The sequence below is a fragment of the Nicotiana attenuata genome, unplaced genomic scaffold (assembly GCF_001879085.1).
Source record: "Nicotiana attenuata strain UT unplaced genomic scaffold, NIATTr2, whole genome shotgun sequence".
NCBI lineage: Eukaryota > Viridiplantae > Streptophyta > Magnoliopsida > Solanales > Solanaceae > Nicotiana > Nicotiana attenuata.
In genome coordinates this window covers 347948-368353 of record NW_017670616.1, presented here as the reverse complement: position 1 = coordinate 368353, position 20406 = coordinate 347948, and the positions used below count along the sequence as shown (strand labels likewise).

Here is a 20406-nt window from a genome sequence, read left to right as displayed (position 1 = left end):
TTGCATGATACATCATTGTATTCCCCCGTTGACACCATAACTTGCCCCAGTTTTAACCTCCAGCTTCTCCATAAGATTCCATTGACTGCGAAGGGACCTCAAATACAGATGTGTTTAAGGTGACCAAAGGATGTTTAGTCATGACATTATTCATCATTATTCCTTTTGAGCATCTTTAATAATTTGTTCAACCTGTGGATTGGAGAAGTGCAGTGTAGGAACATTTGAACTATGAGCCTGATTACCCATTAATTCGTTCCCCAATATACTCTTTGAGTCATTTGGTCGAGCATTCAAATTTAGTGTAGGAGCCTCCAAGCAAGGAGTGACATCTCCTCGAACGCCTCCTAAAGTGGTATTTAAGCCGAGTAAACCCAGAAACAACTTTATGACAATAGTTGCACTTGATTTTTTTGCTTCTTCTGATCAACTGCTACACCATGTTGACGAACATCAATTTGATCTTGATTCATATCTCACATTTATATTGACTGCTCTTCAACTGCAAAACTATGATCCATGAGTTGTTAAGATTTCCTTAAAAATGTGAAAAGCGAAGAGTACACACAACTTCCATTCCATAAATGTGTAAAGTTTATAAGGACACTTGATATTAGTTAAACAATGACCAAATAAACCAGTCTGTTCCAAGTGTATAGCCAACTCCCTCCATCCCTATTTACTTAATGTGGTGCAGAAAACACAACAAATATCAATCCTGATCCTAATGAAAAATGCAATTTCAATTTAATCTGAAACATGGCATCATTAAAAATTACAAAAAGAAAAAAAAAAGAATAAAGGGGGGGGGGGGGGGGGGGTTAGGACACGTTAATGTTCCAGAGGAAGACTATATCATTGGTTCATCAAATTTTCTCTAAATTGGAAGAACTTTTCATGAATTTCTACATTTTTAAATAAGAAAATGGGCAGAGCACAAAACGGAAAATTGACGCTACATTTTCATTGTGTTATTTACCTTTTCTCAGCAAAAGAAGGCTAGTGTGACAAAAAGATTAAGAAATTTCCCAAAGACAATGTCTAGTGCCATAACAGATTGACACTAGAAGCATACAACAGATTAGCATAAGGCATAAACGATGCCGTAACTTTTGTAGATGAGATCTAATTAAGACATCAGTATGAAAGTATGAGTAAAATGGCTTTTTCCACACTTCTATCAGTAAAACCCTTCACACAACCGCGCACACAGTCACATACATAAACAACAAGAGGATAGTATGTAAAACCTTATTATGCTTGATGTGAGCTACATCCGAAATGCTAAGCTGCTCGGACATGGGTGCGAATCAAGATCGGATTCTTCGAGATGTAAATTCTAAGACTCGGGGATATGGATCCTAGTACCGATACGGGTGCGGCGATCCGGCTAAAAATAATTCAAAAAAATAAAAATATAAACATATCTCTAAATTATGAGAAATTTTCTGGAATAGCTTGTAAAGTGTGGATTTATTTTTTGTTCTCAAGTTGTAGATAAGTAAAGGATTGATTTCCTAGATAAGGTATGCTATTTTCTTCAAATTTGCCCTAATTTTGGTTCTGGTTTCAGGAATCAAATTGTATCTCGTCTCCAATTTTTCCATCCGCCGTGGTCAAAGTACCCAAAATCGCTTGACCGGATCCGATACGGATCCCATACCCACACCCACACTAGTGTCGCGTCGACACGGGTGCGGCACCTAAACTATCGTGTCGGAGCAACTTGACCAAAATGAGATTGGGTAAGCACTATTATACGCACCAAAGGGTGTGGCCTAGTGGAATGAAGTGGGTAAAAACCATGGAAGATAAGGTTCAAATCCTGTTAGAGACAAAAAGAATACACTATGTAATTTCTACCCATCTTCCTAAACCTTACCATTATAAAAAAAATTCAAAAAACAAAACAAAAAATGAGCATTATTATGCAGTTTGGAAGCGTTATATCTATCAAATACTCCTTGATTTCCAATTTTGTAAACTTACTTTCCATCTTCATTTGGCTCTATTTGTTTGACCATCCCTTGCTACCAATAGCAACTTTTCCTGTCTCTCCAAGTTCAAAATAGCACAAAGTTTATTATCATTATTTTTTTCACAAGTAACACAGTTTATTTTTCTACATTACTTCTTTGTCCAGGCCTTAGTGGATAGAGTTACCCGATGGAATGTAGGATCCAAATGGAATTAGTCGAGATGCGCGCAAGCTGGCCTAGACACCACGGTTATAAAAAAAACATCACTTTTCATAATGAGACATTTTCTTAATTTAAAATGCTACTGACAGAGATAATCCAATTCAAGGAGAAGGTATATTATAAAGGACATTATTATTTTCTTTCTTTTTGTCTAAAAGTACAAAAAACAATGTCAAACCAAATAACTAACTTAGAGCTCATTCTTCATGAAAAAATAAAGAAATAAAAAAGGTTAAAAATTACAGAAACGGGAAAAAGAAAATAAAGGGTTTTGATATTCAATAATTTTATAAATTCTGAAGAAAATAAAAAGTGTGTGTAAGTAATCTCCTCGTGAAAAAATATAAAAGGTAAAAGAAAAAACTAAAAGCTCCCCTCTTTTCTTTTTATTTTTGCTTAAAAAAGACCCCATTTCTTTTTGAATATTCTACAGTCTGAAACGAAAGCAGATAAAGGAGCAGAATTGATGACCTAAAGTCAACAGAATGAAGCACAAACAGAGTAAAATCACAAGCAAATGCATGCAAATAAGAACACAAAATTAAAGCTAACAAGATTACAACTTGGTAAAGTTAACAGGTAAGAAAATAAAGATAAAGAGAAGAGGGTATTTCATTTACCAAAGTCAAGACTGTAGAAGCAGAGTCATTTTTGCTGGTTTTTACTTCATCTGAGAGGAAAATGAAAGAGAAGTATCTGAAGAGGACTGTGTGAAAAAGGGGGTTGCGGAGAAATCAAGAAAATACTTTGCTATTTTCCCTTTTCTGCCATGTGTTACTCCACTCTCACTCTCATATAGGGTTCAAATTTTTGTGTCCTGTCCTTTGACTGCAAATATTGGATTGGCATTTTCTGATAGGTGGGAGTCGGATCATGAATATAACGGGAAGAGGAAAGGTGTAGGTTAAAGTTTAAATGTTAGTCCAGACTGACGTGACTTTCTTCCTTCTTTTTTTTCACCCAGACTGGCGTGACTTTAGCGTGTTCTTTTTCTTTTTATTTTTCATTTAGCCAAAAACTGAGATAACTTTATTAATTATAAATTGCGATAATATATAACACTGGAATATTCAAGCAGGAATTGACTACTTATCCTTCTTTAGTTTAGGATCTACTTTTCTCTTAAAATTTTCAATTACAAACTAAAGAAAGGAGAGGAGTGAAGTGAAGTAGAAAGCGATCGTTAATTTGCATCGTAACCTGTTTGTATGTCTTTTGTTGCTTACTCTTGATGCAATGAATACGATTCCTCCACCCTTATGATAAGGTAAGGAATATTTTCTCCTTTGATGAACCTTATGCTGTGAGAATCTAAACTAATTAGCTGCTAAGTACCGGGATACTAGATGATTATAGTACAATAAAAGAAGTATTTTTCTTGATCTACAAGTTCAACAAATGAAGTGAAATAACTTTCAATTATGTTTACAAATGAAGTGAAATAACATGCCTATTGTAGTTGCCATTCACTGGTAGTTACAGAGAAAAAAATTGAAGTAATAATATATATTCGATTATGTTTACAAACACGACGACGACAAAGATGGTCAGTTTTAAGTAAACGAGACGGTGCGTCACAAGAATCTTGTGTTTACTAAAAAGAACAAGTGTTGAAAAGACCTCGGAAAGATCATTACGACTCTAGAAAATTTAAAACGAATTTTTTTTCAACTATTATCATTCTTTAACCAGGTAACAAAAAAGACCAAAATGAAACACATTAACTTTTAGTATATCTTTATGGTTGCAATTTACCGCTTCTATTTAAGACTTTCCATTCGTTCTTTATTTTCATATTATTCTCCATGGATACACTCTAATTCCTCATTTACCATTTCGAACATTTTTCAGCAAAAAATGCTTCATCCATAGGTTGTCACAGAGGTTACCTTTGAATTGAGTATCCCCACTTGCTATTTTTCAGATAAAAGATTATGAAAAATAAGGATTATGAAAGTACTGCATGAGCAAGAACACTACTCCCTCCGGTTCGCAATAAATGTCCAATTTACTTTTCATTTTGGTTCAAAATAAGTGTCCAGTTATGTAATCAAGAAAGAATTCAATTTGTTTTTACAAAATAACTAACCCCTATGTACGTATCCCTAAAAAGTTTTCTTACTCCTCACATTAAATGTTTAATTAGGGATAATTTAGTCATAGTAGATATTTTTGCAGAGAATTTAGTATTTTCTTAATGGGCGTGCTAAAAGCAAATTGGACACTTATCGTGAACCGGAGGGAGTATAAACATCCACCCTGCAAATTTTTCAATTACTAAATTCATTGAATAACGGTTCCGACAAAGCCTCAACTCGAGGAGACAGTCTTCAAAAATTATTACTAGTAAAGTGCCATGGCTTTGTGCTATCAAACTATAATAACTCAAATACATAGCTAAGGAATTATATAACCAACTCAATACTGCTAAAGCACGTAATAAATGTGTATATATGTGGTGCATTAACAAATCAAAACCCAACTCCGCCGCGTTCCCTCACAACAGCTTCACCTCTTCACCCAAAGGGGAAAAAGTAAAGAAAATTGGGCGGAAGCACTCTTTATTTAGCCAGATGTCAAATATGATACAATAGAACCATGGAACATTCAGAATTCCATCTTGCGATGCATCTGAAGTTGGTAACCTACGACACACATGATATATATAACTCCTTATTCACGGGCTGCTGTTGCTTGCTATTCGGATATAGTGGACAGACTGCCTTGCTGTTGTGCTATAGGCTCTAAGCTCCAGTTGCTTCCTGAACTATCAAGTATATATATCCAATGGTCTTTCACATCATTGGCTAATAAGGTCTTAGCATATACCAAAATTTCGCCCTCTCAGCTTCCAAAATCCAGATACCTCATGGTGGAGAAGCTTCTTGAGTTACCGGATGGGCAACTCTGCACAAGTAGGTAAACTGCTTAATTTGATACTTCCAAGTCGTGACTAATCCCTATGATGATATAAGATTGACCATGCTAATTCCGAAATTTGTTTCTGAAGAGATTTATGTTATGATTTTATTTTCAAAAAAAAAAGGTCATGACTAATGGAGATAACTAGGACTTCAAATTGTTTCCTTACCTCCAGATACTGTGAACCAATACCTAGAGCCCGTGATAATGCATTAGCATTGCAGATCACGGGTCAACGAATGCAGGAAATACAGCCTTGCCCAGAAAAACCTGTTGCATCTCCTCCCTCCATATCTAGGAACAATGAAGTTCCATAGGTCAAATACAGGGTTTGACTATTAAAAGAAACCCAAGATTCATGTCAATCAAATCCAGTGCAACATATTAAAATTTTGTTTTATAATTTTCAACAATAACGAGAAAAAAAACAGTAACAAGAACAGAGATCACTATTCTTCTGTCAATGCCACAAGACGGAAAATTCTAGTCAAATGAAACAAAGCATTCAAAAAAAAGTACTGATTCTGGACACAAACAATTCCTGCAAATATGGACCAATGGAAGCCAGAAAGGGTCTTTACAGGCAGAAATCAACACAATACTCCAGCAGACGAATCAAAATTGAGAACATTATATACTCTCTAGATATAAGTACTTACCATATCACGGAATTCGAGCCTGATATGAGGCACATTTGTCCTATGAATGTCGTTTCCATCTGGCCCTCTTATGTAGTACTCCTTCCCAATCCAGTGGGACTATGTATATAAGTGGAATATGTCAGAAAAGAACACCACAAAACACAAGCATCAAAATACCCACCGTAGAACTAGCACACCAGCCATTTAGGTAAGATATGCAATAGAAGATAAACAAGTCAAATATGCATAAAGTGTGGTTAATTCCAAAGCCACAAAGCGGGATGTCAATGCCTATGCAACTGATGTGGAAACTAAGGCCTGGATAGTAAAAGTTGGGTGATTAATGAACACAGGTGAAAATGGAGTTAGGTAGCAATTGGAAAAGGACACAAGCTTGATGAATATTGAGAGCTGGGAGCAGATTACCATGCCAACAGCATTTAAATTTTCAAGGAGATACACAAACCTTTAGCGCATGGGAGAAGCCTGACTGGTATACTGAATTACGTGCAATCTCACATAAATCACATGCGCTCAACTTCCAAACCTGCATGACAAAAACTATTAATCCCCTTGACCAAGTGACATCATAAATCTTTCAGCCAAGAGACTAAAATACTCACTGAAGCAGCTATACTGTATTCCTCAACGAGGGCTTCTTTTGTTAAGTGAATTTGCAATGGATCATCAGTTGAAAGAGAAACATTCAGGCCCCTCAAGAAGAACATGGGAAGAGGATTTCGATGGTAGTCCAAAAATAAAGAGTTGTTACTGAGAGGAGACATTGCCAAGCCGATCTGACAAAAAAAGTCATGATGGCTGACCAGATAACACACATGTCTAACAAAAGATTCACTTTAAATTCTTTATTACCTGAGCCAAGTAGTACAGGTATTGGAGAACAGGAGACTTTCTCAAATTGATACCATGAGCAATATTATGGGCTGTTAAGAAAGTTGCTGCAAGGTGGTCAATATCTCCAGCCTGTAGATGTAAATCATCTAATCAGCAAGCAAAAAAACTCATTAATTAAAGAACAATACAATAAGGCTGAGTGACTACCTCCCCAGAATGTGGCCGGAATTTGATGGTCGTCATGCCCTTTGACTCGCGTAGCTGAGATGTTATTTTGCATGGGGTCAGAACTCGACGCGTGAAATGTGTACAAGCAAAATATCAACAAGATTATTGTGGTAGATAGATCCTTTTAATAGTATTATGGTAGACAAATCTACAGCTCTGGAAATGGGATTTACTAATGACGGGGAATAATATGTAACCACCCAACTTCATTTAACAACCAAAAAAAATAGACTGTAATTACAAGAATTGAGCTTTTATCCATAAAGAAATAGAATGTTATCTGAAAGTAAAGGGTAGCTAAGAGAGACTGCTGCTAGACTCTAAACAACCTTCGTTTTGTTTTTAAGTCTTCAAAAATGAGTTTTTCGCCATCTTTCTCAAGCAACAGCAACGTCAGATATAAGCACCCCACAAATGTGTTGTGCTAACACGAATGATATCATTCTGGTCTGTTCACATTAAAACTCCCTCTATCCATTTACCAATCTTTCCCCAAAGCAACCACATCTGGGGATCATTACGAAATAGGTTGTAGCACTATCCTATGTTTCCAATCAGACAAGGAAGTGAAGATGGCAGAACCAAAGGGGAAAGGAGGAGATAGAAATGGAATAACTTACGAACCTTATTCAGGGTGTAGAGGTTCGCATAACAATAGTACACGTAGTATGAGTATGCAGGATTGAATGCGTTGGTCCATTGAGCAGGTGTAGGCATGTGTTTGGTAGGCCTCCTTTCGGGTTTGCTTTCATCATCCACCAAATCCAATCCAACAACCTTTAAGATGACAGAACAAGAAGTGAAAGTATGAAGAACATATTAAAAATAAGAATATAAGAAGTGATGATTGTGGACCAGTGGATTAAAATCGAAAAAACATGCCACCACAGCTATGTATCTTTCTCCTTCTCAATAACCATTTAGACCATCTACTTTATTCATGACATATATAGGCTCAACCAAGATTTTATATCCGCCAACTAGATGAATGCCCCAATATCACAGAACGAAGGGAACAGAAAAGTAAATAAGAAATACGACAAAGCTTGGATCATATCTGACTCCATCCAACACACGATAGCATAGCAAGCAGTTTTAGTACTTCGTAGAATTCAGCACCACAAGTGTGGGTTAAACTTGAAACAACCAAATCTTCAATTTTCAACCAAACTTGGGCCAAGAATGTGATGTCTTCATTTTTTTTTTTAACAATAAAAGGCTGGATTCAAATGTTTAGTAAATCATACCTGTTTCAAGAAGATGTGCAGGTGAGGATGTGAATCTGGGTCCACAGTAACCTCAAACAAGGGCAGAAAGATGTTGTCTAGGATATTTTGAAATGATGTTACAATCCCCATTTCTTTGTATATGTTATATAGTCTTGGAAGCTGGAGACAAAGAAAGCAGGAAGTTTAAGAATAATATTACAACATCAAAATGCATACACACGAAACCAAATGGTCAACCATTAAAAAGGAAGTAAGAAACAAAACTAAGCCACTGAAAGGATTAAAACGATCTGGAGTAAGATATTTTGTGTTAAGTTTGAAAATAATCAGACTAAACCAAGATTCATAAGATTGAAAATTAAGCGTGTGTTTGACTATCTCTTACTGATTTATAAGATATAATTAGAGCAGACTTTTCATTGAAAGGGACTTTAGTCATTAGGGCAAAGCCACCTCTGTAAGATTTGATTTTATTCACATCTATATTCTAACACCAAATTAGACCTCCTTTGGTCTATCCCCAAAAAAGTACATGTAGCATCAATATCAGTTTTCCAAGTCAAAACGTAAATTTCAACCTCTAGTCTGTAATGCCTATTGTAAGAGTACTCCTATCAATAGCTTAAAGAAATCATGACAATCACACACCTCCTTTTAAGTTGTACATATCTCACCTAAAGTTTTTTGGAAATTGCTGTACAAGCTCTAATTCGGGAACAACTAGTTAAGACGTGACAACCTAAAATGCTTAAGTTGACCTATTAGGACTTAACAGCTGACAAAAAGTTACATATATTACATCATACCTGGATCAACCAGACAACATTTTCACTGTAAAGTTCATTGTTTACGATCCAGCTTGCAAGTTGGTCCCATTCGCTCATCTTCCGGCCATATATTGATATCCTGTATTCTGCCATCTAAAAGCAAAAATGGAGAAAGATTAAGACCTGTCAAATGATGTATGCTGCCCTCTACGGCAAAATGGAGAAAGATTAAGACCTGCCAAATGAAAAGGACAGACAAAACATGACTCGACCAAGTGAAATCTTTTTCATTCCTTATTAAATAAATCTACAATGCTGTTCCTGTCATGTTTCAATAGCAATAGGAAAAACACCATATCGCCAGCACCCAGGGGCGAAGCCACACTTAAGTTAGGTTTGCCGGAAAATTACACTGCGTATATAAGTAAAATTTTAAGTTTTAGAGGTACATAACATATAGTGAACACCCTTCGTCGGAATTTTTTTTTTTTTACTTATTTCAAGTTTGAACACCCTTCAGAAAACTCTTGGCTTCGCCACTGCCAGCACCGCAAACTTGAACAATAAACTTTGGACCGAGGCATAACAATAATCGCCTTTAAGCCCACAAAGATCTTTAAGATTGCAATTTGCAATATTTAAGCAACCAGAGAAGCCAGTGAAATCTCAAAAATCTTTGTGACGGGTACGTAAATGTAACTTGTTCTTCAAACGACTATTTAGAGTACCTAGATCTTTCTCCCCTTACTCTTTAATATCATCGTAGTTTTTTTGCTGTCACTCCAGACAGGATATATCTTTAAATTCACAGAAGGGCTTCCAGGTACCTCCGAACAGATTAGGATAAAATAGGAAAAGAAAAAGGAGGATAACAGTTATCTGTTATAAGTAAAAATGGACTTACTTGATATTTGCTTGCAGCAAGATCACAAAATACTTGCTTAGTCAGTTCGGCAAGAAAACGTCCTGCAACAGAAACCATAAAACATTATTAAATAACTCTTTTTGATAAGATAAAGATTTTATTGAATAGTACCAAGATGGTACAGAAGATAACAAGGAAACAAAAAACAGCCTATTACAATCTTCTTCCTAACAACTCCAAGAAATCCATGTACTGATCTGAACTAACTAGTGGGCTTGATTTGCACCAAAGATACAAATTTTGTAAGCAAATGCTCTTAATTCTAGCAATTGGAGTTCTCTGTCCTTCAAAGCAAGCCTTGTTCCTTTCGAGCCATATTTTCCATAAGATGCACAATGGGATAGTTCTCCATATTTGCTTTATCTCTTTTGATATCACCTGATGCTGCCAACCTACCATCAACCCCTTCACGTTCTGAAGCATCACCCATGCAATACCACAAATATTTAGGAATAACTCCCCGCATTCTCTAGAAAATCTGCAACGGAGGAACAAATGTTCAACTGTTTCTTGATCCTCTTGACACAGGTAGAAAATCAGCAACAGTACCATTCTTATTTGTTGAACAATTGAATAGAGTAGGAAATTTATTTTTAAAGCATTCATAGCCAACCCATACATATGTCCAAAACATTATTTTTACTCTGCCCACCTCTAATCTAGTAAACTTGCTAAACTCTTCCCAATGCTTACTTATGCCCTTCCATATTCCGCCATTTACAGTTCTCCACCCTTCCTGCTTTCCATAGATGGCATTTATCAGCTTTTTCAAAACTTCCTTACCTTCCAAGCTATATCTCCACCATTTGAATTGTAGACTTTTATTATGTAGCTTCAAATTTCTCACACCCATCCCACCTCCTTTCTTATCCCTGAGAACCACCTAACATTTCACCAAATGAATTCTTTTCTTATCTACATTATTATCCCATAAAAACTGATTTCTCAATGAGTTAATTTTTTTCTCCACTGAAACTGGCATTGAGAATAAGGACATTAGATAGGTAGGCATACCATCTAATACACTGTTAATAAGAGTGAGTCTGCCTCCAAAGGATAGATATTGTTTCTTCCATGGAATAAGCTTATTAGCACATCTGTCCAGGACACCTTGCCAAATACTCTGATCATTCCTTCTTGCCCCTAGTGGAAATCCCAAATAAATAGTGGGGAACTTCTCTACCTTACATCCCAGGATATCGGCTAATTCCTCTATGCAATCATCTACATTGATGCTGGAAATACTGCTCTTTGCCAGATTAACTTTTAAACCGGTAACTGCTTCAAAGACTAAAAAATCCCTCTAAGAAAAAGCATTTGCTCCTTGTCTGCTTCACACAGCAGAAGGGTGTCATCAGCATATAAAATATGGGATAAAGTAACTTTTTCAGCACCGATTCTCCCAAAACTCATGCCTTTTATCCAGCCCAAATTTTCTGCCCTCTTTATCATCATGCTAAAGGCTTCCATTACCAGAGTGAATAGGTAGGGAGATAGTGGATCCCCTTGCCTCAGCCCCCTATCAGATTTGAAGAAACCGTGTGGGTTCCCATTTATCAGTATTGAAAACCTAACAGTGGATATGCAATAGTTGATCCATTCAATCCATTTATCGCCAATGTTCATCTGTTTCAGAATATTTAACAGACATGACCAGTTGACATGGTCATTCGCTAAAATGAACATACCCATACAAGAAACTTACTCGTACACATTTAGATACTTACCCATACAAAAGTTCATGCAGCCTAGGGATTAGGATATATGCTTGATAACATTGAAACCATATCCCAACTTTTACTTAATTTTATAGAAGATGATTACAATGATGATGGGAGGGTCAACAAGAAAGACCATCTAAAAGATACATAAAGCATACCTTGTATAAGATTATCCTGCTTGAGAAAAATCTCTCTCAGCCTACTTTGACCGCAGGGATTGTACTTGAGGTTAAATTTGTCAAAACGATGAAAGGTGCTCTTGTCAGCATGAACATCTAATAGGTCAACATTGAGATCATACCTTTTTAAAGAGAAAGTAAACAATGGCATCAGAAATAATGTTAATAGCTAGGTCATCTCACATGCTCTTTCAAGCACCAACTCCTAGAAACTTATTCCTTACCCGGTCAAATCCAAGCTCTCAAAGACTTCCTTTAAGGTCATATATGTTCCATCGCGAAATATCACGACCTGAAGAAAATAAACTGCTTTAGCTGCCCAACGAAATTGGAAAGCTGAAGCACACATCAGCAAACAAATTCAAACAGAAAATTACCTCATCTGGCTCCTTCCTCAACTTTGACTTGATAAATCTTAACAAATGTTTCTGATTCATGCATGCTGAGTGATGAACATGTGTATCAACCTTCCTCACATTGTAGAAGTCACGATGAGGTGCACTTTTCTGAGCAAGGAACTCTCGATCCGCATTGAGCATCAAATGAAGATTGAATTTCTGGATAAAACGTAAGCGTCATAACAAAAATAACATATCATATAATCTGAAAGAAATGCAAGCATAGAGGTTTATACTTGTTCCAGAAGCACTAGGCGATGGTGACATAAAGTTCTGATATTCCCAGCTGCTATTACTTTAAGGATGTGATGAAAGTCGGTGAAAAAGGTCGTAGCATCAGCAACAGGAAAAAGTTTCTCTTTCGCTGGTCCAAGTGCAAAGGGGGAGGGAGAAAAGGGGGTGGCAGACATTAAGAGTAAATAAACAGGAGTTAGATAGACCTTCAGAACTTAAAAAGGTTTTTAAAAAAATGAAGCAGGCAAGAGCTTCTAAGCTTACAATCTTTATTTGCATATACATGAACAACTCCATCTTCCATCTGAAAATAATGCTGCAGAAGTAATCAAGAAGTTAATTAACAGAAAGTTATGAGTAATAGAACGCGTAAAATTGGTTCCAAAAATATAAAATCAGTAGCACACATGTACCACAAAGCTCTAGCATTAAAATAGATGGTTGTCCTTACATCAGATTTTCCTTCTGCAGTGAATTCAAATGGATTTGGATTTGGCTTTGGGGTGCTTGGATCAGAAATTACTTCCTTCACCCAAGGAGCAACAGCCTCCCTGAATATGTAACTTTGTCTCAGTTCAAGACATGCTTGTATGTTCCGGTAGACCTCAGCTTCATCGGCAGACGGTGTCTCTAGAAATAGTACGAACAAAAATTTAAGGGATACAGGAACCTTAAAAGATCCGAGAGAAATCTCTACTTTTTCACAGATCAGAAAAAGCTAGAATATATAAAGTATACTTCCTTTCTCTCTCTCTTTTTTTTTGGGGTGGGGGTGGGGTGGGGGGATGGGGGTGGTTCTACACCCTGGGTAACAGATCCAAGATTTGAAGCATGATTCAAAGAGATTATATTTCCAGCAAGACACATAGCGAGATAATACTCCTCACACCTGCATAAACACTCCAAATTGGCAAACTAGTGCATTAAGTTTCAGGCTGCACATTGTGCACTAATTTGTTGCTCAAAACCAATTATACAGAGCATCAACATAGCTTATCCAATGAAAGAAAAAATGTAACGACAATGTAGATGAACATCATGATTTCCCAGTTTCACCAGGTCGTGCAAGGTATATTTAGACAACTAAGAAGGAAATAAATAGCCAAGTTAGATCAGCCACTATAGAATGGAGGAGACAATATATTAGTCAAAGAATCTTAATCTTGCCCTTCGTGATCTGTACTATGCAGCTTGATATGGAAGCTGTTTATATTTTTATAGGAAAGTGTCTCATGGGCAACATAAGTTATTTCCCTCTATTTTTGTTTTTCCCACGTTCAGTTATGAGCATTGTTTCACCTGGTATAGGCATGTTTGCACCGAACTCATCCATCTCTAATTGATACTTCAATTTCAAAGTAAATGGAGAGAGAGAACAGAAATTTCTTTTTTTTTTAAAAAAAAAAAAACTTCCTTTGGAAGATGCTTCGAGTAATAAAAACTGTAACATGCTTTAGGATACAGATGAACAAGTTGAAATGATGCACAGCAGCAAGACTCTAAAACAAGCAAATGCAAAATTTTAGGCTTTAGCTCAGTGCTATTTTTTCTCTGAATACCAAAATTCTATTTCCTTGTGTCCAAGATTCAAATAAACACAGTGGTTTAAGAACAGTCAGCAGCATGACAAGGACTGGAATACGAAAAGGGCATTACCACCAGGGGATATCTTCAGTCGTACAAATGTTTCTTGCTCCGGCTCTTTCCTTAGAATATCTGCAGCTATTGGATCAGGTTGAACACCATGCAGGTCACCAGATACACTGTGCGTGCGAATCATACTTGGTGCAGCCATCGCCATTTGATCCCCGTTGACATCTGGGCCCTGTTTAACAATTTAGCAAATAGTTATAAGATTCTACGGAAGTAATCAGAATAATGTTATGTTCATGAAGAAGATAGTGAAAGTGTCCTAGCAGTCATTATGACCCTTAAAGTATATTTTTCAATGATAAGTAATATACTAGACTCAAAAAGCACAATTTATGATGGCTTTTTCCTCTTTTCTTCCTTTTCTTTTTTTGAGGGGGGGGGGGGGGGTAGTTCAGGAAAATGGAGGAATTAGAAGTTTGAATATTCCAGTAGTACCACATTCCCATTGGTGTGTAGATATGAAGTGTCAAGTTTAGCATTGTCAGTCAAATTGTCTTCCTCGTCTGATCCTTCTATACTTTCAAATGCACTGGCACTTGCAACTGGAGACTTGGGAGAAGTAGGTCTCAGAGAATGTGCGGATCTCGATTTCCCTTTAAAAATAAAAAGTGAACGTCACCCTTCATGGTAAACTTAGAAATCAGTTCTAATCAAAGAAGAGAGAAAATAAGCAACATTTTGTTAACTTCTGGAATCAAAGCAAATGAAAGAATCAAATACAAAAACATGCACTTATAGTTGAACGAGATCTTTCATGGCAAAAGTTGACAAAGAAAACAATTTTACTACAGCCAGCTACTCTATGAAACAAATGATGCACACAGTTTGATCATAACCAGAGCACGGTTATGGGATTTGAGCCATGATCTCCCAAGAACCATTCCACCTTCATTGACTGTTATGCTATACCTTGGTTTCCAGTTCATCGATTTTACATGCCACTACTTTGGCCAGTGTTATCAGAGGCGAAAAGCGCAACAAAGCTCAAAGGTCCGTTGGGGCTTTAAGCGTAAAGCGCAAATAAAGTGTGGGCTTTAAGGAAAAAAAGCGCAACTGCAGAAAAAGTAAAAATATGTATATGTAGTCCAAGACTAATAATTATAAGCATAACAACAACAACAACCCAGTAGAATCCCACAAGTGGGGTCTGGGGAGGGTAGTGTGTACGCAGACCTTACCCCTACCCCGAAGGGTAGAGAGGCTGTTTCCGAAAGACCCTCGGCTCAAGATAATAAAAAGACAAAAGGAGAGAATATTAGATTCATCACGGAGATCTAATAATTATAAGCATGAAGAACAAATATATGGACAAAGAAATTCAAAAAAAAGAATTACGATAAAGTGAAATATCAAATGTTTAATCTCACATTTTCAGGATTAAACTCATTGGTAAGGAAAAGCATGCCTTAGAGCCTTGATGCGACACTAAAGTGCACATAAAGCAAGGCAAAGCGCTCGACATGTTTGAGCCTCGCTACAGGGCTTAAGCGCGCTTTCAGCGCGCCTTTGACAACACTGACTTTGACATATTAGATATCGTTAAAAATCTTAATAATAGAGGGTGGTGGAAGTCAGGATAAGGAGGAGCGTGTCTACTTCCGAGAACCAGTTCGGATTCATGCCGGGGCGCTCGACTACGAAAGTTATTCATCTGCTAAGGAGATTTAGTGGAGCAGTATAGGGAAAGGAAAAAGGACTTGCACATGGTGTTTATCGACCTTAGAAAAAGCGTATGATAAAGTGCCGAGAAATTTTGTGGAGGTGTCTGGAGGTTAGCGGCATTCCAGTAGCGTACACTAGGGTGATTAAGGATATGTACGATGGTGCTAAGACTCGGGTGAGGACTGTGGGAGAGGACTCGGAGCACTTTCCAGTTGTGATGGGGCTGCACCAGGGATCAGCTCTTAGCCCGTTGTTATTTGCCTTGAGGATGGACGTGCTGACGCAGCACATACGGGGGAAGTACCATGGTACATGCTATTTGCCGATGATATCGTGTTGATCGACGAGACGCGAAGCCAGGTCAACGCAAGGTTGGAGGTTTGGAGGCAGACCTTGGAATCTAAAGGTTTCAAGTTGAGCAGGACTAAGAGAGAATACTTAAGAGTGCAAATTCGGTGACGGGGCTCATGAGTCACAAGTGGATGTGAAGCTTGATACTCAAGTTATCCCCAAGAAAGGTAGTTTCAAGTATCTGGGGTCTATTATCCAGGGTAATAGGGAGATTGACGAGGATGTCGCACATCGCATTGGAGCAGGATGGATGAAATGGAGGCTTGGCGTCTATTGTGATAGGAATGTGCCGCCAAGACTTAAAGGTAAATTTTACAAAGTAGTAGTCCGACCAACTATGTTATATGGGACAAAGTGTTGGCCAATTAAGAACTCACATGTGCAGAAGATGAAAGTAGCAGAAATGAGGATGTTGAGATGGATGAGTGGGTATACCGGGAGAGATAAGATAAGGAATGAAGCTATTCGGGACAAAGTGGGAGTGGCCTCCGTGGAGGACAAGATGCGGGAGTCAAGGCTGAGATGGTTCGTAAAGAGGAGAAGCATCGATGCTCCTGTCAGGAGATGTGAGAGGCTGACCATGGCAGGTTTGAGAAGAGGTCGAGGTAGGCCAAGGAAGTATTGGGGAGAGGTGATTAGACATGATATGGTGCGGCTTTAGCTTACTGAGGACATGACCCTTGATAGGAAGGTATGGAGGTCGAGGATTAGGGTAGAAAGGCAGTAGGTTGTTGAAAGTTTCTCCTTTTCTTACCCGTTACTTTAGTAGCACTCAGGTTCCTGCTTATGCTTTAGTAGATCATTACTTCGTCATGTGATTTAGTTTGATTTTGTTATCGTATTTCTTGTTGTTAACTCTCTACCTTCACTAGGTAGGGTAAGGTCTACGTACGCACTACCTTCCCCAGACCCCACTTGTGGGAATATACTGGGTTTGTTGTTGTTGTAGAGTCATTTCCTATCACTCCCATCTACATCTAGTATATTGAGAAAAATTTGCACAATGCGCAGGACACGCTTGGATGTACGGCTCCTTTTTGTCACTTAAAACTTAGGAGGAAATTCCCAAAAAATTATGATAATCCTGCTATCGAGTAAACCAGAGGATAGCACAGGGTTCTGCATAGTAAATCTAGGTACACTTGGTCCAGCAACAACATGAATGTTTGGCCATGAGAAATGCTTAGGAAATTCAAGGCTCCCCAAAGAGTTGCATGTTTTGGGTGGATTGTTACATGAAGCCTATCTTATCCAAGATAATTTGTTGAGAAGGAGATTCAAAATCAGGCGTGAAAAAGAAATTTTGTAGAAAGTCAACCATTTATTTCTGCATTGTCCTGTAGCAACAAAGTTGCGGAGTATGCTTGAAACTCTTTGAACCTAAGTAGGTAATGCCTAATGCCTTTAGGCAATCTTTTTTGCGATTGGAAGGGCAGTAGAATTCAGACAACAGGAAAACTTGGAATGGCATTCCTTGTATGCATTATACTGCTCTTATGAAGAGAAAGGAACAATTTATACTTTGAAGAATGGATAAGATCTTTGCATAATCTAAAAATACGTTTGTAGCATATCTTCTATTTTGGGATAAACTAAAGGTTGCACATGACAGAGATAGTTTCCTTTTTTCTTGTTACTTCCCTACGCAGTAATTTATTGGTAACCTAGATCTACTCCACCCAAACCCTCCTTCCTGAGAGTCAATCGTGTTCCCCGCTTTGTCCCTTTAGTGACTCGAAGCCCACCTTCAAGGTTAAGAGGTGGAGGGAGCTCTCTGCTTGATCTAACCTCTCTTATCAATAGGAGATGCCATCTTTATACAACTGTACACATAATCGGCACCTTCTTGGCGCTAAACGTGAGTAATAAGAAATTTACAATCGATCAATCTATGCTTTAATGCCAAATAAGTAAGGTCATCTATATCTCTATTCTCTACATCCCTCCCACTCTATTATATATTATTAAAACAGAAATCAGAACAAAAAAGATTCCTTTCCTTTATCCCTAACCTAATAACGCACCGTCATTTCTATCCAACTGAAATAGTGGGTCCAGATTTAATTTAAAGATGAAATATCTCGGCAATTGGAAAGGAAACTAAGAGATGAATTAACCTTTTAAAAGCATGTATCTAGATATCCAGCACCAAACATCAGGACCTAATGAAGACACCAACTTGTTAATTCCACCCATTATTTAAAACTCACTAACTTTATAAGAGGCCTATTGGCCTTATTATATATTATATAACTGCAATGACACATCACACATCTGCTTCAAGCATGTACGTCTTCAAATCAAGCCAAAGCCTTTTATCAGTATAATTGTTTACATGTAAGTAATTCTTTTCTCATTTGATTATTAGGTAACCGATATTTTTTCTCCACAGTATCATAATTCAAAATGATCAATTTCTGAAGACAAAAACAAGTTACTACACTGGTCTGGAAATACCATAGCAAACATATATTCAGTACATTAAATAAGTATAAGGTTTATCCTTATCAAGTTTCTGCATTGACGGTGTAAACAATATTTACACCTATCAGGTCATTTAAAAGATAATTGCAGGCAATCCCACTTTAAAAGCATTGACTGAATAGAGATAGAGTAAAGCATATAATTTTAATCCTTTAAGTTATGTGCACTGACTGTGTAAATTTACACTATTAGGTCAGTCAAAAGTTAATCGCTGGTAACTCACTTTAATAGCACTGATTAATAGTAATCTTTCATAAATGGTAATTAACCAGTTAGAACATGTTAAATTACATTGCTACTTTAAAAAATTGATTACATTGTCCGTGCATATAACTTTAATTCTATCACATACCTTCAGGAAGCGTGTGAAGCCTAGGCAAACCGAGCGGAATAGAATCCACGTGTACAGGACCATTCCTGTTTTCCTCAACCTCGCCGGAAGTCACCGTAGTCACGTCGGGGAACGAAGCTGAAGCACGGCGGTAATATCCATTACTCCCTTTCCTCCGGCTATGATTCCGACGCTTCTCCGCAGCAACACCGCCGTACTTCCTCAAATGCTTCTCTGCCTCTTCACCGTCGACGTCCTCCGTCGTCGCCACGTCATCCCGGTCCCTATCCCTATCTATCGTTTTCGCAAACTCTAATAACTGATTTAGGGTTTTACGGTGCATATAATACGCCGATACCGCCACTAGCGATGCTCCGACTAGTGCCGCCATCGCTAGATGAACTGTATATGCATCCATTTTTTCCTTCTCGAAACTTCGAGAATTTGTTTTACTTTGATAACTTTGTAAGCTATAACTGTTATTTTGAAACTGAGAAAACCCTACTGAATAGTAGAGACTGAGAAAAGTGCGTTTTTTTTTGGAAGAGAAGAGGGAAGCCGGAGAGGCGTATTTATATGGAGAAAGTGAGTTGAGTGAAATAAGATAGAGAATCTGGACCCTTGGGGGGTTTTGGGGGGGGAGGGGGGCAGAAGAGCACATTATAGGACTATTCCCTTATGCGATGTGTTATGTTGTTTTCGATTAAACTACTGAAAGGGGAATGAAAAGTACAGAAAATAAAGTTAAGGAGTTGAAAGTTTAGTATTTTTTAAAAAGCTGATCATGAGTCTGTTTTAAACCTTTGAACAACAGTTGGAAAAGTTCTTTCTAAATTTATTTAGAGAAAGATGTCTATGAAAGTTGAAAATGTATTTATGATAGTTGTGAGCTTTGCTGGAAATTCATAGGCTATTTTATAAATGAAAAAAGAAATTTGAATGATAAATAGGCTCGTACTTTAATATTACTCTACTCTTAGCTAGAAGTTTCGGATTCAAGTTCTAAAATAAAAATATTTGACAGCGAGTTCTAATTTCATTGTTGATGTGCCTTATGCGATGCAAATCCTGATCGGATTTCCTACGAGAGAACTGTATATTGGGTGTGAAATTAAGAAAAAGAACTTCTACAACTTTACTTTTAAAAAGTTATATTTTGCAAACAAAAAAAAAATCAAAACTTTGATACAAACACTCTTTTTCAAATATTACCTTTTGTAAAAAAAAATGTGCGTAAAACTTGTAAATATGATTTTGCAACTTTAATTTTAAATATTTTTCTTTTTTCAACCTCCTGCTTAGACAGTTTGAGGGTTTGTTTCTGAACATCTATTTTCAGATATGTGATTCCCCTTTCAGTAATTTTCTTAGCCTTACTGATTATATATTGATATGTGTACATATTTTTTTTTAATTTATTTTAAATAGAATAACCTCTTTTTAAATTTAAAAATAATTTAACTTAAATATTCAATTATTCCCTTAATGAAAAACTTTTATAACCAGAGAAACACTCAGACATGTTTAACATAAGTTTTAAAAGAATTATACTCAAATGTTATGACTTATCTAAGATAACAAGTTTTAAAAAAATTATTTTTGTAACTTTGTATTCAATCAAATAA

General features: G+C 37.0%; 2 protein-coding genes across 2 annotated transcripts in view; both read right to left on the bottom strand.

Moving 5' to 3' along the window:
* Nucleotides 1-3162, bottom strand: part of LOC109241556 — a gene marked incomplete in the record, with an annotated part of 5775 nt that extends 2613 nt beyond the window's left edge. The window contains 3 exon segments of the mRNA XM_019408306.1: nt 2011-2049; nt 2164-2215; nt 2822-3162.
* A 1305-nt stretch (nt 3163-4467) lies between these two features.
* Nucleotides 4468-19383, bottom strand: LOC109241555 (AMP deaminase). Its single transcript, XM_019408305.1, has 20 exons — nt 18803-19383; nt 14389-14546; nt 13957-14125; nt 12752-12930; nt 12565-12616; nt 12303-12430; nt 12046-12225; nt 11893-11960; nt 11648-11790; nt 9748-9809; nt 8883-8996; nt 8095-8235; nt 7472-7624; nt 6827-6880; nt 6638-6748; nt 6388-6561; nt 6231-6311; nt 5783-5881; nt 5293-5417; nt 4468-5108 (listed from the first exon to the last, which is right to left on the bottom strand). Exons 1-19 carry the CDS (start codon nt 19197-19199, stop codon nt 5349-5351), a joined length of 2532 nt encoding a protein of 843 aa, XP_019263850.1. The 5' UTR covers nt 19200-19383; the 3' UTR covers nt 4468-5108; nt 5293-5348.
* Between the last annotated feature and the right edge of the window lie 1023 nt (nt 19384-20406).